Source organism: Perissodus microlepis, chromosome 8 (genome assembly GCF_051167445.1).
Source record: "Perissodus microlepis isolate ML-2025 ecotype Zambia chromosome 8, ASM5116744v1, whole genome shotgun sequence".
NCBI classification, from domain to species: Eukaryota; Metazoa; Chordata; class Actinopteri; order Cichliformes; family Cichlidae; genus Perissodus; species Perissodus microlepis.
Window position 1 is genome coordinate 24,712,817 of NC_140468.1, and position 22,423 is coordinate 24,735,239.

Below are 22,423 nucleotides of genomic sequence, written 5' to 3' on the forward strand. Positions count from 1 at the left end.
ATATTTTTTTCTTAATGTAGCCGTGTAGTCGTTTGTAGCTAGCTGGGTTACCTGGGTTAGGGGGAAAAATGGAGTTTTATTAAATAGTGGCTCGGGGATTTTTTTAATCAGGTTTAGCTACATTAACACAAGTTTTAAAATGTATTAACATAAGGGTTTTTGTGTACACATTTTTGAGTCATATCGTGATGACAGTGGATAAATAGGGTAAAGTTGTAACCTGCTCAGCACAAGCTGTACATTGGGTGTGTCTGGCGGGCTCACCTCCAAAGTGTAGGCCCTCTTTTGTTGCTTTTGAATAATAACCCGAGGGGAAAAGGTTTAAAAAGAAAAAACAAAATAGAAATGAATAATCAACCTTACTAAGGTTTTAATTGTGTATGAAGGTTTATAAAAACACCTAAACATAAAAACAAATATACTGCTACATACATGCCCATTTTCATATGTATATTTTAACTTCTAGATGGCTGAATTAATGTGAGTTTTCAGGAAAAAGGGGCCTTTAACTTTTCACTGTCCAAATTCTACCAGTGTTATCAGGGTTTTAGCAGTTGGATGACTGTTTGAATATTAAATGTATCAAGAGTATGGTGGTGTAAACTGTAAAAGCTGAAGTAAAGCCCATGAAGCAAATAGCATAACGCTGAGTCAATGGAGAGATCTAAGACTGCAACTTCCAGCTATTAAATGCTCCGGGAGGACTTGCCAGGTGCTCCCAGGAAGCTGCAAGGCATGACTATGGGACAAACAGAGCACTACAGGGCAGGCCCCGCCAAAGCACAGGGCTCAAGTTATAAGCTTTCAAGTCAGATAACATCAGCCAAACGTGATAAAACAACTATCCAATCACCTCCAGTCTGGCTCTAATTGTATTTCCTCTATCCTCAATCACTGAAGCTCGGAGAAATCACAGTTGTGCCACCAGCAGTCTTGTTTTTCAGCCATTCATTTGCATTCCAGGCTCTGCAAAAACATGTTGAGATGCAACAAGAACACGAACATGCAACTCTACCAAATGCATGACTTCTATAAAGGCTTGTGGCCAAATATGGGTATGATTCAACTGAATGTCATAAATGAGTCAGTGCTAAACCATAATCTGCACTTTAAACCTCCCTCAGGAGTCGCACCGACAGCTCAGATTCAGAACGCAGAGTCTTCTCCAGCCTCTAATACCAAAGGTTTAATGAGTGAGAGCCAATTTAGGAAGTCAGCTTGTGATTGAGGACAAAGTATAAAGTTAATCGCAAAGCTGTGCACAGTATATTTACATCAGTCTAATTGCAGGGCATCGTGGATGATTATACGACAACATCATGACTGGGAACGCAGGGTGAGGTTCTGATAAACAACCGGAAAACAAGGAAGACATTTACTTTTGCATATTTCAGATATTTAGTTAGGCAAGTTAAAGGACTGCACCCACCTTCCAAGAATGAAAGGTTATGAAAAACTATGCGCAGCTTTTAAAAATAACTTAATGGGACGTGCTGCTGCTTTAAAATTCAAGGCAGCTCAGAGCCTGCTGATTCTTGCCAGCTTTAACCCACTACAGTACCTCATAATCACATAAATGTCTTGACACTCCCCTTTCCAGAGAAGTCAGATGAGGAGTGTGAGGTTAGAGTGAGCATAACCTCACCTGGAACACAGATGCTTCGCCCTGAAAGAAAAGATAAAAACTGTTTGAATGTGTTGGCGGCATCTGCACGAAAGCCAGAGAGAGTCTTCAGTCCAGATTCAGGCCAATGCGTGCAGTCAATAAGAGCTTGTTCCTGGATAACCACGGAGCGTCCTTTCAAAGCACAAAGACGTAACGCTCTCTTAGAAGCAGCCATATGTGAAATGACAGAGGACTGAGTGATCACAGTTTGTGCAAATGACGAGAAACCAAGTGAAAAGGCAACATCTCATCCATTTATTCACCTTCTTATCAATACATACGTACAAGAGTAAAAAAACAAAAACAAACATCTCAGCTCAGAGTCATTCACTGTGCCACAGAAGAACGATTACAATCGAGTGCTACAGCAGGCATGAAAATACTGCACCACAACTATGGATAGAAAAATAAACTTCAGACATTTCAACTACATCTGTTCTGTGAGGGACCCTTTTACAGTTTCAATAATTTCCTGTCTTAAATAAACAAATGTTGCCATCAAATAAAGAAAAAGAAAAAAGCACAATGACATAGTCGCTTGTTTAGAAAGATCTGCATGCATCAGATTTACAGAGGAGTATTGTCCCCGTGCTCAGTTTGGCTTTGTGATGCCATAATGCAGATACAATCCCAGAGATAGAAGGCAGTTTTTAGTCTTTGTGAGTCCACGAGGAGCAGAAAGAATTTGTGGGCTGGTTCTGAAAATGTGTCCATCACTTTTCACATATGCAACACAATACAGGCCATCGGTCACGCTGCAGCCCGTTCATCATCCTCACTGCTTCGCTTTCTTTAAGATGGTACCCACTGCGGAGATGACGGTGGTCTTGGTACCGCTTGCTGTTGTTGTCACAGAGACGACGGCGGGCAGCGTGGCTGTGGTTGTGATGAGGGTGGGCTGGGCCAGGGTCACAGGGAGTGCAGAGTCCCACTTACTTTTCCTCTTCTGGGCATCTGTGACATAGTAAACACAGGGGAGGAGTCAGTAAGAGCAGGTCTGTGTTTTCTGGATTAACCGATTGGCAGGATGCATCGTTCATCTCATTTTTGTGACCGCCTGCTATAAACAAAGCGTTTAAAAATTATATTAATTTTAAAATTGTTTATTTGCTACTGTGTCTGTTATCTGTAACAATGGCTTAACAAACAAAAAAAGCCTGAAAAAGCAGCAAAGAAAAAGAAGAGCCGGCTTCTTGGAAGCAAAATAGAAACAAATAAGAAGTGGCCTAAGATTTTTGGACTGTACCTCACTAACCCAATAACCTCATTTGTTCGTGTACACCTGAGGTCCAATCTGATCACACTACTACTGGAGCAAGCTGAAGCTAGCAGATGTTGCAGTGCTTTACCTGTGGATGTAGTTGTGGTGTTGCTGGTGGTGGAGGCTGCTGTGCTGGAGGGGTTGGTGCCCTTCTTAGTCCCCGTGACAAACTCAATCTGGAAAAAACAACAACACACACACACACATATTAAAACACTGGTTTAAATTGTTTGATTTATTATTGTTTAAAAAAACAACTTGACCGCAGTCACTGAAAAGCTCAACTTAAGAATCTACAGCAGAGGTTACAATAATATGTAAGCGAAGCATTTTGCACAACTACAAATACTGTGAACAGCTCTGATGTCTCTTAGCTTGAATACTGTAGCTACATAACAGTGTGTTCATTTCACATCAGGCAGAATAGCTGCTGTGCTCTACATGTTCATTCAAGTCCAGCTCAGTGCAACAGCAGGAATGATGCTGCTGATGGCAGCAGGTATCACTATGTTTTTAAACAACATTGTCCTTGGAAACTCCCATCTCCCCCAGCATTTAGCTGTCTGAAATGATGCCCAGCATAAAGTCAAAAGAATCCATAGCAAAGAAAGACGTACTGGGGGGGTGGGGGGAGCAGTTGGTTTTTATGTAGCAACCCAGAATGGGTGAAGCCGACAAGTACATCTGCCCTGGGCTGGGCCCGAGCTGCTGTTACGAGAGCTCAACTTGGCAACATTGATTTCTGTGTGTCAGACGGAGGTAAAGTAGAAATGAAGTACAGCTGGTGGAGACTTGCCCCTGATGCAGACTGACAGAGTAATCCACTCTTCTTTGTCGTTAGGCTCACCTTGGTCCGTTCCTTCTTGGCTTTCTCCAGTTTGTCCATCTCCACCCTCTGAGCTTTGGCTGGAGGATTAAAAGCAATTATGAGCGCTGATATGAAATCACAAAGAACAAGTAAGCGAAAATAAAAAGACTTACCGAGAGCTTCATAGTAAGAGTCTTCCGACCAGGCATGAGGATCGAACATATCTTTTGGGTAGTTGGTTCCCAGTTCATCTATAGCGCAGAACTGAATGAGCTTCTCGTAAATACTGAAAACAAAGAGGAGCTTCATAAGAGTCAAACAGTACATCTGCTGTCACGTGTAGCTGACAGCCCATGTGTGCGTTTGACGGTGTGGGTGCATTCTCCAGCTGAGCTGCATACCTTGGGTTTCTAAATTCCTTCTTTTGCTGGATATGGGCGTTTGTGTCAAAATCTCCATGGAGCTTCCTCTCATACAGCTTATGAATCTTCTCCTGTTACAAAACAGACAAACTGGTGAAGGAAGAGAACACACGCACACACACGCACACACACCGCTGTTACAATTCACTTCACTTGTGTCACAATGCAGTGTCACTTACGAAATAAACAACATGTTTATACCAGGAATGGAGTTACTGTAGATGGGTTTCCTGAATTTGCTGAGAAATATTTCACATCCACGTTCAACTAAACCACATAGAGCTGGCACATGTACCCAGATCCACAGTGATGCATGAGGTCTTAATATAGAAAAAGAAGAAATAAGAGGATAGTGTTCTTGTTCATCCATAGAGGTATCTCTATCATCACTACATGTCTAGGTCCACTGTTACTGTGTTAACAACAACAAAACTAATTCCTGTGCTTCTAATCTTAGTGATTTCTAAAAAGCCATCCCTATTGGCTGGATAATTTGATGTAAACAACTACAAAAAATTATTTTTGAAGATGTACTTTCTGACCTTCCTCAAGTAAACTCTTTAAATGTGCACAATAAATCCCCGACTTAATTAAAATATCTTGTGTGGATTCTTGAGATTAACAAGCACACTAATATTAAACATATCTGGACTATAATGAATTCTATTTACTTTCAAGGTTCAATAAGCATCCCTCTGCCACATGTAAAACCACAAATAGGATGTCAATAAACAGTGAAATAAACAAGGCAATGGCTGAAGGTAAGCATAGATCAGCACCAAAATATGCAGTTTGTTCCAAGATGAGTCCATCCCTATAGACTCCCACAGAAAATGCAAAAACAAACATGCTCACAGCATTGTCACTATGGACACTCTGCAACCTTAAAGTAACTGTATGCCCCACTTAAATTGTAATTACAAGTTATGCATTTGTTATGAAGGCAACACTTTGGTGTTGTACAAATGACATTAGAAGCCCGAGCTTCATTTATACTTCTGCACTGATACATGTAGATCCTTTGAAATAACCTATACAAGTATAGCTGACAACTGTCAGCATTTAAGCACTCACTGGCAGTGATGTTATTTCTTTTTATTAAAGAAGTAGCCAAAAATGCATAAGAGGAAACTGTGAGTGACACTTGTTGCAGACTGTCTACACATGTTGTCACATTTTAACTTTTAAACTACAAAAGAAAACATCTTTACAAGTCTTCCAATTTGACACTCTCTCTATAACAGGTACAATCTTCAAATATCTACTTTACACTGATGTAAAGCCCCAACAAACCTACTGGTGACTGATAAAACTATTGGAGCTGTTGCAAGTGTTTTTTTGTTGTTGTTTGTTTGTTTTTTTATTAGGCTAACACATGATAGTGATTCTGCTGCTCTGATTTGGACCAGTCTGGACACTTCCTGTCTCTCCCTCAGAAGGTTTCACTTGAATTTCCAGCAGCAAAATTTTGTCAAATGCAGACTTATAAAAAATAAAAACAGATATTGTGGTCAGCTTTTCCTAAAACAGAAATCTTCTCCAGAGATATCCGAGTTTCAGACTGAGCTCAGTGAGTTGGCAGCCAGTGGATCGCTCTAATCTGCTCTAATCTCAAGGTCGCGGTATGATTGCAAAAGGCATTTGGAAACAGTTCACAAAGTGGCTACATTCCAGCGCTGGTGAATTGACAGGAAAAACAGAATATTTGCGAAATCCAATTAAACCATACTGTGAGAGTACATGTGCTGCAGCTCCTCTGGTGAAGGTGAATCATTAGTTGTTCGTCTGATAGGTGGGGGAATGTCAGCCCAGAGGGGATACTGCTGAGCTGTTCACTTACTAAGTCAGCTGTATGTCCTGACCTGCCTTTGCTCCTCAGAAGACAAACCTAACCGACTGAAGCTGGAAGCGCCGAAAATACAAAGCAGCGAAAAGAAATCAGCGGTGGTGATGCTGAGCAGACTGAGGATGACACTGTGTGCTGGTTTAATTACAGGGGTGCGCCTCAGGATTTATGTCGCCACCAGAATGTATTTCTAACCCAAGAGGGAACAAGTGAAAGCTAAATGAGTCGCTTGGCGTCAACAGGAGGTTATTTTCAGTGCATAAATATCCCATATGTTTCGTGTGTGGATGAGGCAGCTTCGAACCTTTAGCGTTTCAAGTCTTGGTTTTTAAATCTGATCTTATGCCTGTGAGCGCAGACTGTTTTCTCTCCCCATGGAACCAATTTCTTCTTTTTTAAGCTAATGACAAGTTCTTTTAGGAGGATGAATTTACTACCTGGAAAGTCGTTATCCAGCACATAAACAAGTCTACAAAAACCCCAGATTATTAAATCAAGCCCTTATAAAATCCCAAACCCCAGCTTTAACCACACACACTCTCCCCCCCAATCTGATTAGCAGGCATAACTGTGGCCTGGGTGGTGTTACTCAAGCTGCTTGCATGATACAACAGCATTAAAGCATGTGCTGCAAATGTATGTGGTTAAGAGAACGTTTAACAGTGGTGTTGGGTACCTGTAGATGGCTGGAGCAGCGTCCGGGGGGTTCGGGGGGGATCTTGATCTCGTCAGGTGACATGTTTCTCACCTTTTCTGAAAACAGAGCTGGAAGGAAAGAAAAATAAACATAAGCCTAATGTGCTTTCACCTCTGTGGCTTTCCCTGCGTGTCTTTACATGCAGGATTAGCTACGTTAGACGGCTAAAATGTAGAAGTGCATCTACCAAATGAGAAATTGGAGAGGTGGTGGTGGAATACGGACATGAATTGGAGAAGAAACTCGATTAATGTGCGTCAAAGTATTACTGGAGAATTCCTAAGCACTCTTGTGTTCATATTACTCCTAAGTGTGTGCTAGTAAGTTTTACAGGGCAGTGTGGTATGAAGAGAGCATGTCCCAGGCAGGGAGTGGCTGCTGTTGGGGCTTGTATAGAGAAGGCAGACTCCTTTCGTCTCCTTTGTTTTGTTCTCCTTGCTCGACTTGTCTCCCTCTGCTCTCTCTGACTGCAGGCCAGGCATTCTTCTGTGTCACTCTAACTCTTAATCACACAGACACAGTCATTTAGAGCTGTCAGTACTTCGGTGAGTAGATGCTGCAAGTGTATGCATGTGCGGATGGAGGAACTCGTGTCTGTTGAAGTTCTATGAAGAACACTGACAAGTAAAAACCTGACTGGACGTGAAAAGACCAAAAAAAAAAAAAAAGTGCTTACTGTGTCTTGTTGAACACTTTAGCTTACAGAGCAGAGCAAAATCCCATCATCACATACACACAACCCAATTACTTTTATTCTTCGATTTAATGTTTTTATTCAATTCAAAAGAAAACATCCCACCCAGCTTTCAATCAGGGAACATAAGGGAAAAAAATCCCGTTAGACCCAAAGTCATTTATCAGAGTATATATTCAAATTCCTGACACAAGACCAAAAACCAAACCTGAGCTCCCCTTCAGGTGTTACAGGATTAAAAATAGACAATTCTCTTAGCAAGCCATCATTTAAAATGGACTGAGGCAAAGTGGAAAACCTGTGTTTGGAAATAATGGAGACTGCATCATCTTGGCTCTATGTGAGCAGAAACATTACTGCAACACAGTTAAGCAACATGTGCCAGAGCTGAACTCTGCTCGTGTGCAGACACGATGCTAATCATTTTCTATATTCATCAGCCTGCTGATCATGATCATATGGGTCCACAGAGGCGCACATGTCTATACTGTTTTGGTGCACCGATTGCCCGCATGTTAGACTAAGAGGCGGAGCACCTCTCTTTCCCTTTTGTTGGATAACTGATATGGTTATAGTTAACCTCCCCCGCTGGGGTAAAGGAGGGGCAGGGCGTTCCCTCTGTTGGCTAGACACAAAAGTAAAGCTAAGCATGCATGTGCATAGGTTCATACGCATGCCTAAGATGTGAACTAGTTTAGAGATATATAGAGATATACAGAGATATTCAGTTACGTGAACATGAACTGGTCTTGTGTAAATAGTCTGTGGCACTAAACCTCAGTTATTAGAGACAGAAAACTTCTGTAGCCCCAAACAATAAAAACCTGACAAGGCAAGTCCGATGACTCAGAGGCATTAGGTGGTAGCTTGGTGTTTTATAAAACTCTTTCTACACAAAGACTTGCAAACACTGTCTAACAGTGCTGCTGCAACAAGGTTTAACAGTGTGGAAGCCTGCTAATCCACTTAAAACAACCTGAGATTTACTTGATAATTTTGTGCCCTTGTACAAACTCTAAACACTAAAGTAAAGTGCGTCGGATGGTAGCAGCAGTGTAAGTGTGAATAAATCACAGCCTGTGTAAAAATACAAAAATAAATAAATCCCTGCTAATTATTCAGCGCAGCATGGGAAGGAATATTCTCAAACAACAGGAAGAATCTGAGAGTAATAAACAGACAGAGAAAAGATTATATTCTGTTTGTAAATCACCATCTGTCTTCCTAAAAACAGACAGAAAGTCAAAGTCTGTGCCCTGGGGTTTTTTTCTGGGAAAGGCAGACAATGTCCGTCCCTTCAGTAAACAGACAAAGAGCCATCTTCAGCTTGCTGACAGAAGGCTTTTAGCCAGATGCTCTGTGACATTTACTGACAGACAAGACGGAGGAGCTGAGCTCCACTGCAGGAATGCCAAGGGTCCGGGCTCAGGCTATGAGTCACACTGACACTACAGTACACTCGTGGCAATAGCAACTGCTTTGAAAGCTTTAAAATCGTGCTAGTGCATCTCCTTTTCCTCTGGGACTTGTTTTTATGCCTGAGCCAGGCTAGAAGTTTGGAAGAGGTGACGGTAGCGGGAAATTATTTGTGAGCAGAGGCCATTCCTCTCGTGGAGAGTGATGGCAGATATTACACAGTGAGATGTGCTGACACCTTTTAAAATGATTTTCATCCATTTTATAAACAAATATGTTACACAACTCTTCTCACACTCGTTTTCTGCGAGACATTCTTTCAAAATAAAACATTTAATCCATGACAAATCACATAATTTTAATTGTAATTATGAGTTGTCTACCCTCGCGGCAATGCATTACCACGTGTCGAATGGGTGTCGCACTGCCTAATCTGTGCCATCATCCGCATCCAGCTGGGGGCTGCATTAGCCAACAGCAGAGAGAGACGGTCAGTGCCAGAGGTTTACAGTCTAAGAGGTTGGTGTATAAAACGCCACTCCCTGTATCACTCATATCCTGCCTGATTTGATGTTTCCTTACACACCTGTACAGATCAGTCATTACTCACTAACCACTGCCAGGTCCTTGTTAGTCCTTCATTTGTCAGTCAGTGGACAAAGAGGCTTGAATAAGTCAACTAGGTCTAGGTAGTGATTCATACACCTACTGTACCAACACCCAGCTGGCATGGCAAAAAAAATCTGATTCTTTCACATATTTTTGAAAGAAATTCAACAAATGTATTATTATCCTTTTAAGCAAATGATTACAGCCATGTCTGAGGCACTCAGCTTTGAGTGCTATTAGGTTCTACAAAGGATAAGTCAGAATATATACTATATTTTTTCCAAAAGGTGTAATTTTCTACAACAATTGTTTGTTTTTTTTTAAATATCTTTTTTACACTTGACTAAAAAAGGCAAACTGGATTTCCCGGGGATTACATTTAGCTGAAGAATCACAGGTTTTCTGCAAAGACATCAAGCTCTAACGTAAATCGAATGCAATTTAGCACCTCCTGGATGATCGTAGCAGCCATCTATATATCATCACATCTTTTTAAATTCATTTCAGGAGGGCTTTATTAAGGATAAAACTAAACTATTAAAGATTACAACTTTAACCAGGCAATAACCATCTCAGCTCTATGTGGCTAACCAGCAAAGCAACAAGGCTGTTGTTGGAAAACCCATCTTTATAATCACTCAGTCACTGGATATTGGACAGTTTTAACATAAACTGTATATGAAATACAGTTTATGTTAAAACTGTATTTCTCTACAAAGTTCGGCTAATGTACTGGAGTATAATTATAGCCATCCACATTTCACTGCAATGAATGCCTCCTGGTCTTGTCTGCATCTTTACATTCATTTACAGTGAGTAACATAGTTGCATAGTTACGAGTTCAAACTTGGCCGCTGATGTCGCTGCAAAGTCTCAGAGCACTTACAGCAATATGACTTAATCAAACACTACACATAATATATATATATATATATGTACAGGGTGGGCCATTTATATGGATACACCGTAATAACATGGGAATGGTTGGTGATATTAAAGTCCCGTTTGTGGCACATTAGTATATGTGAGGGGGCAAACTCCTCAAGATGGGTGGTGACCACGGTGGCCATTTAGAAGTCGGCCATCTTGGATACAACTTTTGTTTTTTCAATAGGAAGAGGGCCATGTGACACATCAAACTTATTGGTAATGTCACAAGAAAAACAATGGTGTGCTTGGTTTCAACGTAACTTTATTCTTTCATGAGTTATTTACAAGTTTCTCTTTGTTCACAGCCATTAACATGTCGAACCCATCACTTTTGTTGTTCCAACAGTCTTGGAGGGATCCATCCAATGTGGGTTAGTGTCAGACCAATAGCGGTGGTTTTGTTTGTTAACTTCACCATTCACATAAAAGTTTGCCTCATCACTGAACAAAATCTTCTGCGTGAACTGAGGGTCCTGTTCCAATTTTTGTTTTGCCCAATCTGCAAATTTTGTGCGCCGATCTGGGTCATCCTCGTGATGCTACAGTAGCTGGAGTTTCTAAGGGTGCCATTTGTGAGTAGCTAATATCCGCCGAAGGGATGTTCGACTAATGCCAGTCTCCAGTGACATGCGGCGAGTGCTACGCTGTGGGCTCTTGCTGAATGAAGCTAGGACAGCCACTGATGTTTCTTCATTAGTGACAGTTTTCTTGCGTCCACATTTTGGCAAATCCAACACTGAACCAGTTTCACGAAACTTAGCGAGCAGTTTGCTAACTGTAGCATGGGAGATGGGTGGTCTCGTAGGGTGCCTTGCATTGAAATCTGCTGCAATGACCCGGTTACTGCGTTCACCAGATATCAACACAATTTCGATCCGCTCCTCACATGTTAACCTCTTCGACATGTTAATGGCTGTGAACAAAGAGAAACTTGTAAATAACTCATGAAAGAATAAAGTTACGTTGAAACCAAGCACACCATTGTTTTTCTTGTGACATTACCAATAAGTTTGATGTGTCACATGGCCCTCTTCCTATTGAAAAAACAAAAGTTGTATCCAAGATGGGCAACTTCTAAATGGCCACCATGGTCACCACCCATCTTGAGGAGTTTGCCCCCTCACATATACTAATGTGCCACAAACAGGACTTTAATATCAACAACCATTCCCATGTTATTACGGTGTATCCATATAAATGGCCCACCCTGTATATACAGTGGAACCCTGACTTACGAATACCCCGTTCCACGAAAAATTCAAGTTACGAAGGCAGTGAACGGCAATATTTCTGCCCGTGTTACGGCAAAATGCCCGAGTAACGAAACCGCTGGCTCTGATTGGCTCAGCCAAGCCTACAATGCCCACAATGCCTTCCGAATCATGTGACAACCCCTTGGCTTCCGTACTTGTGCTTCGCTGTTCCACTTGAACGACGTATTGTGGTTCTAGTTAGCAATTAGCCTATCGTTCAGCATCGCCTCAAAACGTGCAATGGGTGCTTCGACTTACGAAAGACCCTCGGGAACAAATTAATTTCGTAAGTCGGGGTTCCACTGCATATATATATTAGATGAGGTCTTAAAAAAAACTTCTAATGAAGTCCATTTTAAGAGCTTGTGGACAACAGAGGGGAATTTATCACAGGCTTGGGCTAATACTTCTGTGTAGGGTCAGTTTATTGTTCAAAGTTAAAGATTGAGCACAAGGATTACTTTAATCCTTTAATTGCTGCTCTATATTCTGCGTGAGCACGTGCGAGTTCATGGGTATACTCACCAACTAGCTCCTTGGGGTCCTTTTTTTCTGCTTCTGAGATCTAGAAATCACAAGAAAAGGGGTGAGAGTGGGAGGGCAGAAAAATGAAAAAACAGGGGACATTTAGGCCTCTTTTTATCATTAGTGCTCGATGGTGGGAAATAAAGACAAAAGCTCATTCTCTGTATACCTGAAACCTAAAAATCACAGAACCCAGAAGCAGACTTCACACACTACAGAGCAGTTTCTTAGCAGTAACAGAAGCCTGAACTGTAAATCTTAGAAGATTCCAGAGAACGCCTTGGCTCAGCAGGAGGAGGAGTCTTGTACAGCCCTTAAAATATGCCGCCTATTGTGCCAGCATTGTGGGCATAACACAGGTTCAGCACAAAAGAACAGCGCTGTTATTCACAGGAATCATGCCGTCACCTAGCAACTGCACGGGCACATCAAAGAACTGTCCTGAAGTGGGCCAAATCACAAGGTGGTGGTGGAGGAGGGAGGACGGCAGAAAGACATGGAAATACAGCAAAGAACCCCAGCAAAAAAAAATTGACAATTTGATATAGAGCTTAAAATTAAACGAATTAATTAATTTAAAAAAAAAAAACAAAAACACTCATCACTTCACTGATCCTCCAGTTGGCACGGCTTCCCCTTTTAGCTCGCCCTCACAGTAAGGTCACAGTAAGCAGCTTTTGAGGACTTTTGTACAGAGAATATAAATTTAGCCGTCTCACAAGGCCACACCAAAAATATTACCACCCTTTCAGATCAACAACAGGCCCTTCTAATTTCAGCTAACTGTACACATCGTCAAGCCATCTGTCTAGCATGAGTAAACACGGACTTGTAACCACACATATACCAAAAGATTATTCACTGGAGGGACGCTGATCACGTATCTACTCATTTAAGTTTTAATGACTGGAAACAGTGTAATAAAGGCCAATGCTACATTATTATAATAACAGAATATGGTGTTGAATACACCATAAGGGGGTTACTTCAATTTCTATATTTTCTTCTTTCTCGATGGGATTTATGTGAGACAGCTGTATGAAATATCAGCTGTTAGCGTTTTTTATACATTCAGCAAACTGGGGAAAAAACGATTTAAGACTGACCGGATTGCTTTAATTGTATCAACTACACTATAAACAAAGCGATATGCTTCCTCGTTAAAAGGAGCACTCCACTGAACATGAGGTTCAGTCTGTTTGTCACCAGGAACAGTTCTGTGTGTGGAAGACCCACAGAAAATGGTCTCCAAGTGGATTTGAACTCAGGCCTCTGCAGCAGCAGCATTTTAGCATGTGGGCTGCCCTCTTATAACAGACTCATTCAGCACTGCTACAATAGCAGGAGTATTATTACTATTATTATTATTATTACTATTTTGTTTCCCTCTCCTTTGGGCTGCTCCCTTGAGAAGATGAAACAGTGGATCATCTGCCTCCATCTCATCCTATTACCAGCATCCTTTTTGTGTCACATAACCTTCTTTCACTACATTCATGAATGATCTCTGTGGTTCTTTTTTCAGCGTCACTGTGTCCAAACCACACACCTCACCATCTCAAAGCTTCCCCTTTACTCTTATTCTTCTGTCCAAAATCATTCCTCTTCTCTTGAGAGCGTACCTCCAGCTCTCTTAAACCTGCTCACTGCTCATCTGTCATCTTTCTTGCTCATACATGTCCTGCACCACCCTCACTTCCCTTCCACTTTTACATGCAGTATCACAGTTTCTCTCTTCAAACGCCACCATTTGCTTTCTTTAGACCTACAAAGACACAGTGAGGCTCCTTCTGATCTGTACTCTCAACACTCTCAGAAGGAAACATTGCATCTGCAGTGCAAAAAAGCCATAATGCTGCTCACTGATTGTCACGTCTCTCCTTAATCTAGCTTCAACAACTCCTGGTATGGTTCATTATCTTCAGAGCGTTTTTCTGGGCCAACCTCCTTTCGACCCTTCATATCTGGCCTCACCTCCTCCTTGCTAATCCTCTGCACACCTTGATTCACTAACTGTCCTCCATCTGCTCTCTCATTTTTTTCCATTCATGAGATCCTCAAAGTACTCTTTTCACCTTCTCAATACACTCTCTTCTTTTGTTTATGACATTTCCATCTGTATCCTTGATCACCCTAACCTGCTGCACATCCTTTCCAGCCAAGTGCTTTTCTCCTTCCTTAGTGTTCAAGCTCCAGGATCATTAGCCTCGAAGGAACACTTAACACCTTAGTGCTACTTGTTAGCATGTTAAACTGGGAAAAACGAAACACTGGAGAGAATTGCCTGGATTTATAAAACCACATAGATTTTGGGTAACAGAATGAGAATTATAGTCGAGATAGTGGTTAAAAAAATGTGTAAATGAAATAAATTGGTCACACCACATAAAAACAAAACTGACTTTTTCACCAGATGGTACTAGAAGGTGAGGATCCCAAAATTCAGAGCACTACTCACAGATATGTTGGACAATAATATCTCTAAATATTTCAGAGCTCTGTCACTTATGACATTTAGTTTGTCTAATATTTTTTTTTAAATTAACATATCCTCCAGCAAGCTTAAAAATTATGAGCAAGATTATAGAACAATCCATTTTACTGAAAATTAAAACTTCCAGGCAATTATTAAATAAGCATTACTGGAAACATAACAGATCCCCTCTTCTCGATATCTCAGTCGGTCACCAACTAACAGAAACAGTGCTTTGAAATTAAGCGATAGGGACTCTGATGCACGCTCTTCAAGGAAACGTTCTCCTGTAGTAGGGGGCTCTGCTGCACAGCTATCACAGATCTAAAAAGAACTATCAACTTTATCGACAATACAAAGGCTTCACACTACAGATTATCCCCTTTATCTCCATTCCAGCAGACAGTTCCCCATGCCCGAATGTGTAAACTCAATGTTTTCTTAAGATCTCAGACTAGATCACAGTACAATCTAAAACATTAAAGGAGAACTTGGATATATCCAACCACAGTTCTTATTAGGGATGGGTATCGTTTAGGTTTTATCCGATACCGGTGCCAAACCGGTACTTTTCAAAAGGGTGCCGGTGCTTAAACGGTGCTCAAACCGGTGCTTAAAGAATGGAGAACACCAACTTTGTCCAAAAACCTCTCATGTTCAGCTGTTTTTTTGTAAAAAGATAACAATGTTAGCCTTTTCGGCAGCTATAGGGCATATATGGTATCACTCTTGGCTGGAAGCAGTGCTTAATCAATGGAAAAAACACAAACTTTATCCAAAAACCTCTCATGTTTAACTGTTTTCCACTTTTTCTTTGGTCATTTTAGCCTTTTTGGCCAGGGTGAAGGGAGTATCTGCCATCAAACAAGAAGACAGCCGCATGTAACTATGATGATGTTTGCTAGTTTACCTTACATGCATTAATGTAATAACGTGGTTAGCCTACTCAACGTAAATTACACACGACCAATATTACGCTACTCACGCAGAGAAGAACAGCTGCTGCTGCCATCATCATCCGTCATCATTTCTGCTACAATGGCAGGGCTAGGGGCCAGGACTCTATTCTTCGGGTTTTTGGGGGATGTTGCTCCGGGTCCGATAACTGGCAACCCACCCGCAGTAGATGTGCACGGTGTGAGGTCTCGCAGCAAGCTATCAAATACGGCGCATTTCTCGGCTTTTAAAAAAAACACTATGCGTCGCCAGGTGTTTCATCGGATTTGAGGTGTTACCTCCTTTGACAGTATCGCAGTATCAGCTTAAAGCACTTGTTGCAGGCTGCTGAGTTTGCATATTTTGCTGTGAAGTACAGCCATACATTTGACCGGTCCTCCTTGGGCATTTTTAATCTGTAGCTCTGCTCTAAAAGAACGTACGTACCTGGACCCGCCTACTATCCTCGGAAACGTAAAATGATTGGCTAGAAACTAAAGTGTATCACAGCTCAGGAAAAAAAAGCACCGAAATAAAGCACCGAAATGTGCGCTGCTTTTCGGTCTGGTTACTACCGTTTATGTCAGAACCGGTGACATCATGGCACCGGATACCGGTACCCATCCCTAGTTCTTATCGAGTACAACAGTCTTTGTGGTTAAATGAGGCACTGCACACTCACAATTAAGACACGTATCACACCAACACCTAACAGCTGCCATTCACAGATAAGCCAACTGCAAACGACAATAAGTTTGAGGACAAAGTGAAAGCTAATATAAACATTCACTCTCTTTTTGGGTTTCTAAATCTAAACCCAAATATTAGCCTGTTGACCTAACATCTGCTTATGCAGACTACATCACTGCTGCTAGATTTCGCTGCAGAATTTCTAGCAAAACCAAAATGAGTAGTATCCTATTGCTTTATAACAATATCTTAGTGATGGTAACAAAAGCAAGAAAACACATCGAGGCTTTAAACTCTCTCTCCCAACGTAGCCAAAATTACACGACAACCTCTGCTTTTAATGCAACTGCTCACAAAAGGTATTTGCAGCAGGTTTAAATAACACTACTAAACACACGGGCCTGTTTCCAAAATAGTTGGGATGCTTTGTAAAATAAAAACTGTCCCTTGCACACAGACATTCTCCAGATTATATGAATATACTTTAAATGATCAGATATTCATTGTAATCTCTCTGAAGGTTTACTCCATTTAAATCAAACTGGTTTTCTTCTGCCTTACTTCAGTTCACTTGTGCAGATGTGAACATGGTAATCACACTAGTAAAACAAGTCGACTGCGCTGAGACCCTTTGGAGGATGTGGTCTCAGTCTGAAGCACTTCATTTATGGTGTGAATGGGATTCTTATGTTCTATAGTGAATAAAATACGGGTTAACGAGAGCTGCAAATTGTTTTGTTTTTTTTTAATTTTCATTTTGCACCACATCCCAACAGAAGAAAGTGAAGTATTTCCCTACAAAGTACACAGAATAGGTTTCATTAACTTTCCTGGAAATATTTCTCTTCCATGGCAATAAAGCTCTACATGTTGATACACGCAGCACTGAGAAACCACATCATGAACCACAGTTATCATTACCATACTGCAATGTCCTTTCATTGCCATCACTTCATGATGTGGCATAACCAACAGGCAAAACTCACAAAATCCCCTCAGACAGCCATCACAGAAATGTTGTAAATCAAAGCCTCAGTCAAGCTATACATCCTCTGCCAAACAGTGCAGCAGGAAGCTGGCACACCGTCTGGCTCATACAGTTTGAAAACACATACAAAGGGTGGGGTTAGTATGGTGTGAAGGTCCAAGTAGTGTGCTTTACAGAATCAACACCACTGGTTCACCTCTTCACTTTAAGCCACACATGAAGATGCATCAGTGACTCATAGCGTACTTCAAATCCATGAACCCACAGCACCATCTAGTGAATATGCTCTATTGCTGCATGTTGTGGCCGCCATCGCTGTGCTTCAGGTTAGTCACAAAACAGAATGACAAACTAATCAGGCTTAATCACTAAATCTAATCAATCCCACAGTGTTCAAATACCTCAAAGTCATCTGCGTCCCTCCCCTCGTCAGATTCGTCCACTTCCTATAAAAACAAAAATGCAGAAGGTTAACACTGTAAGGGGCAAAAAGGAAAAGAGACCATAATGGGGAGCCGAGCAGCAGGACCAACAGCCAGCACTGGGCTGAAAACCTATTAGTCAACTATTTCATCTACAAGTGGGCCTTAAATAAAGCATTTCTGGGAGGTTGTAAGGCTGACTGTGATTTCTAGCAACTTAAGCAAGGCTCGCAAAATTTCAAAATCTCTGGTAGCCCTTTGAGCCGGCACTCTTCAGTTTTTGGTAGCCCAAAATAAATTTAGGTAGCCCGAATAAAAAAGAGAGAAATTTTTTTATGTTTTGTTTCCGTTACAATATTATACATTAAAGTATAATATTGTAACAGAAACAAAAATTAATCAAAAAATTGTTAAAATACAAATCACAACATTGTATAAAAATTACAATCAACTCAAATACTTGGTTCTCATTGAACAGAAATTTCTATGAATTTGTAAGAACTGTGTAGAACATGAATCAGTCTGTGTCAGATCCTGAATCTGACATTTCCACTGGAGTCACGGGTAAGAGGTAAGTGGAACCAAGATCTAGGACATTTGCTTTTTGAAGTTTGCAAAGACTGCTAAATTTTGCCAGTGGTAGTTCACTCTTAGCAACATAGTACGCTGTTCTAAACAGATTTTTCAGGTTTATTTTTAGTATGTTTTTGCAATTGGTGTTTGTTCTGGGAAAGATATTGCAGACTGAGCAATAACGCATTTCTTGTATTTCTCATGGTTTCTGATGGGGTCTTTCTTAAAATTACTGGTCCCAGTAACAAAGGCGCTTGTCGACTCAGAAATCGAATGAAACTCACAACACACCAGGCAGAACATTATGTTATTTAGCTCGTCATATTCCAACAGAAATTCTTTTGTCCATGAAACCAAAAAAGCTGCGCTTTTTTTTTTTTTTGCCTCATTGTCTGATTTGTCATAACTTTTCCGTTTTGTGGTCGGCTTTTCTTTGGCTGTCCCTTCTTCACCCTGACCTGTCTTATTTGGCTGAGCAGAACTAAAACACCGGCGTAAATCCTGCTGCTTTTATACACGTACTCACATAACGCTCAGCGATTCTCTGCGCAATCAACCTCTCACATGTTTAAGCTTGCTGTGTGAGATTTCACTTGTCATGTCTGAATAGTAAGCTAATCACTGATAAGACGATGTCAGAGGAATTGGTGCGCAATTAATCGTCACTCACCAATCAGTGCTGCCGCTCTCTATACACCGTTCACACGATCGCAAAGTGAAAGCAAAAAACAAGCGCAAATTCAAACGCGATTTCAATATGTCACATATTGACAGTGGCTCATCGATGCCAATGACATAATTGCTCAGCTACACTTTCGAAAGAATGCAAAAGCATTGACATATATTTTTCCTTCCTATGATAGCCCGACGGGCAGGGCTGAGATAGATTTTGGTAGCCCGACTGGAAAAATTTTGCGAGCCCTGTTAAGAGTGTGATACATGTGTGCCCAAAGAACACTTCAAAAATTTACAGTTTCATTTAAAGTTTGATGCAAATTAAAACATTTGCAAAGGTGGCTACAGCAATAGTATGGAGGAAAAAAAGTAAAGCACTAATACCCGCTCTCATAATAATGCTTGTATACGTGCTTGGGTCTGTATAGCTTCTCTGCACCCACTCTCAGCCTAACAACATTGTCTATATTGCGACTTTGGTGAGCTAATGTAATCTGCACAAAGATGCCAGAGAAAACAAACAGCATTGTAATGAAGCGCTTTAAGAATAAGCTCTAAAACTAACAAGTAACTAAAGCATAATTTATTGTCCCAAAAATGTGCCAGTCTGCGTTCTGGTTTGCTTTTGGACAGAGTACAGACGGAGGTTTTCACCCATCACAAACTTGCCACCGCAAAATCCCAAATACACGTCACTGGGTGTGAATGTTGATTGGTTGACAAGTGAATAGGGAGGGGTGTGATAGCAGAGATTACCGGGAATAGGAGAAGCGTGGAAAAATCAAAGATTGTAAAAACAGTAAAAGTACAGACAGCGCCTGCAGTGGACACTTCATTGATTTTAAACACTGTTAATCTTCAGCTCTTTGTACATTAAAAGTTCGCTTTTTTCTGAAGCTTGCTGACAGACCAACAACAGGACAAGATAGCTCAAAGATCAGTTGTATTACAAGTTTCTTATTTTTAACCCTGGCTCCATCTGACCACAAACATTCTCTGCAGGCAGACAGGCTGTCAGTGACCACCCACAGATTGCATTCGTGCAATCCCAGGTCAAGCATAAAGCAAGCATGGATAAGACTACATATGTGGCATTCAACATCAAACAAAGGAGGAACCACGGTTTGTCTTAACCAACCGTTAGCCTTTTGATGTTGAAGTTTTGTCATTGATTAGTGGTCTTTGATCAATGGTCATGAGAATTTGCATCTTAATGATCAAGAAACTGATCTCCCAGTCCACTGCTCCTTCGGGGGTGCTAGTTTCAGTCATTATGCAAATGTACTGTTTATAAGATTGGGGAAACCTGCAGTCAGCCGAGACTGAAGAAGTCACTTGGATGAGTGACGAAACGTTTCTCCCACTGAAAACGTTACATCCAGATAAACAGAATCAACTTTTGGGGATGTTGAAGATTGCATTTATGCTTAAAAGAAATCAAATAATGTGAACCTAAAACTAAAGAAAAGAGGGGAAAAAAGTACTTTGGTGATGCTGATTTTGTAGTGGGGAGATCCTGATTATGATGCAGATCCGACTAAGCAATCGGACTCCCAAACCCCTCTGTACTCAGTGAAGATTCAATGTCTCAAAACACACCAATACTCCGAGAGCACACAACACGTGAACTGTTTTTCTGTCAGCTAGAGACATCAGTGGAATGGAACTGACTGATGAGTAAAAAAAAATCTAAAAAACTCAGAATTCAAAACTGACCGAGTTGTTTTCTCTGCTGTCTTCATCTGCAGACTCTTTTTCTTCTGGGTCCACGGTTTGGTTCAGGTCATCCTCATCATAGCGATATACAAGGCTTCCTACACGCCCCCCTATTGATGCGAGATTTTGGGGGGGGGGGGCACAAAGACACAGAAGTAAAAGAAATCAATTAGGCAGCAAAATCATTCTTTTATTTCACACATAACTAATTTTGAGTGATATCATTCTAACTATTGAAACCTCAAAGTAAGCCAGCCTATGAGACAACAGGAAATAGCCAAAGAAAGAGTTCGTTCTCAGTTTTAAATTGTCTGTTCTAGCCCTCATTGCCTAGACTAAAGCTCAGCAACACTGGGACCTCACTAATGGTCACTATACTCTGAAAACTTTACCGACTCCCTAAATTGGCACTTACTCATGAATCCCTGCTCTGAAAGCTTCTGTGCCAACTAACAACCACGTGTTATATTTCTCTCGCTCTCAAGAAATTTACTTTAAGCTTTAAAATTAGAAGAGCTCAGTGGACAAAAAGGTCCCCTTATACTGATGTATATTTTATCAATGGGTTATTAATGTAAAGCGGTTTTAATACTGGTGTAGTTGCTTCCAGTGGAGTACATTACGCACATCCATCTGTAGCTAATGACTACTTAATTTGAGATTAATCTGATAATTATTCTGTCCATTAACAAATTGAAATATGGGTTAGTAAAATTAGGATTACAATGATCTTATGTCACAAGTCATAATCCAGCAGTCCAGAAACAAATCAGTATATTTGTTCCCTGTGTGCCAACAGACAGGCTTTGGCTCTTTAAGAAAGGACGATATGAGAAATAAACATAATAAGGCCAACATGAAAACTGCCAGTGGATCACAACTATGGGAAAATATACTGGGATATAGGGTTGTACATTTCCGGTAGCTTTATTTTGCAGTCAATTGCTACTGCGAAGGTGTACTCAAAAATCATATCCAAAATACGAAAACGGAAAGATTGCGTTAAATTACAAAGAGCAGAGGGTGGGAACATTCACCATTGCTGTGTCATAAAAAAAATCAAATGATAAATTTTGATGTTTGAAGAGCGAAGATCGATTGTTTGTTTACATCACTCAACACAAGCAGAACTGTATTACTGCATGCAGAAGACACATCGTCCACATTCAGAAGCACATCTCTGTGTAGTGACAGTTCTTATGATTTAAACAGACAAAGGGACGGCAGTAAAAACTCCGGACCTGTGACAGCATCAAGTACGCTGGTGTTCCAATTGTACAAATCGCGAATCCGTGCTCGTGTTCTCGGCAAGTCCGGACTCGCGTACTTGAGAATTGAGAAAGGGCCTATCTCACCAGTGAACAAGGTTATCTCGGAGTCAAGAACACAACCCGGTATCCTGACACAAAACGCACCCTCCTCCGTTAACTAAAGACGCATGTTAATTTCCGTTTGGCAACAGTTTCTCTCAATAAAAAAACACCATCCAGCGAAATATGCGCATATTATTTTTTACGAACAAAACAACATGAACATGAAGATCGTCTAACTAGCTACATGCTAACGTTAGCTCCCACATGAAGTTCCGCAGTAAGGCTGGCGGACCTACAGCAAAGTATTTCATAGTCGTTAAAGGTATGAAAGGAAGTTAAATACTTTTATATACCTGATTCTTCTTGTTCAGGGTCAGAGTCGGGCTCTGAATCATCTCCATAGACCGCTAAAGACGACAGCAGCGTACTCTTTTTACCGCTCGCCATTTCTGTGTAGTATCGCATAAACGGTGGGTCGCAGAATATTGACGTCATCAAAACGGTAACACA

At 40.9% G+C, this 22,423-nt stretch overlaps 1 protein-coding gene across 2 annotated transcripts; it reads right to left on the reverse strand.

Annotated features, from left to right (window-relative positions):
- Nucleotides 1-1,898: 1,898 nt before the first annotated feature.
- On the reverse strand, nucleotides 1,899-22,423 carry sap30bp (SAP30 binding protein). 2 transcript variants are annotated; one of them, XM_084938351.1, is made up of 10 exons: nucleotides 22,267-22,423; nucleotides 20,601-20,710; nucleotides 17,616-17,660; nucleotides 12,128-12,167; nucleotides 6,680-6,768; nucleotides 4,137-4,228; nucleotides 3,909-4,021; nucleotides 3,775-3,833; nucleotides 3,016-3,103; nucleotides 1,899-2,620 (listed from the first exon to the last, which is right to left on the reverse strand). In XM_084938351.1, the coding sequence occupies exons 1-10, from the start codon at nucleotides 22,406-22,408 to the stop codon at nucleotides 2,442-2,444; spliced, it is 957 nt and encodes a 318-aa protein (XP_084794477.1). In that variant the 5' UTR covers nucleotides 22,409-22,423; the 3' UTR covers nucleotides 1,899-2,441. The 2 variants fall into 2 exon arrangements, with proteins under 2 accessions (XP_084794477.1, XP_084794476.1); XM_084938350.1 differs by having other exon boundaries at nucleotides 3,724-3,833.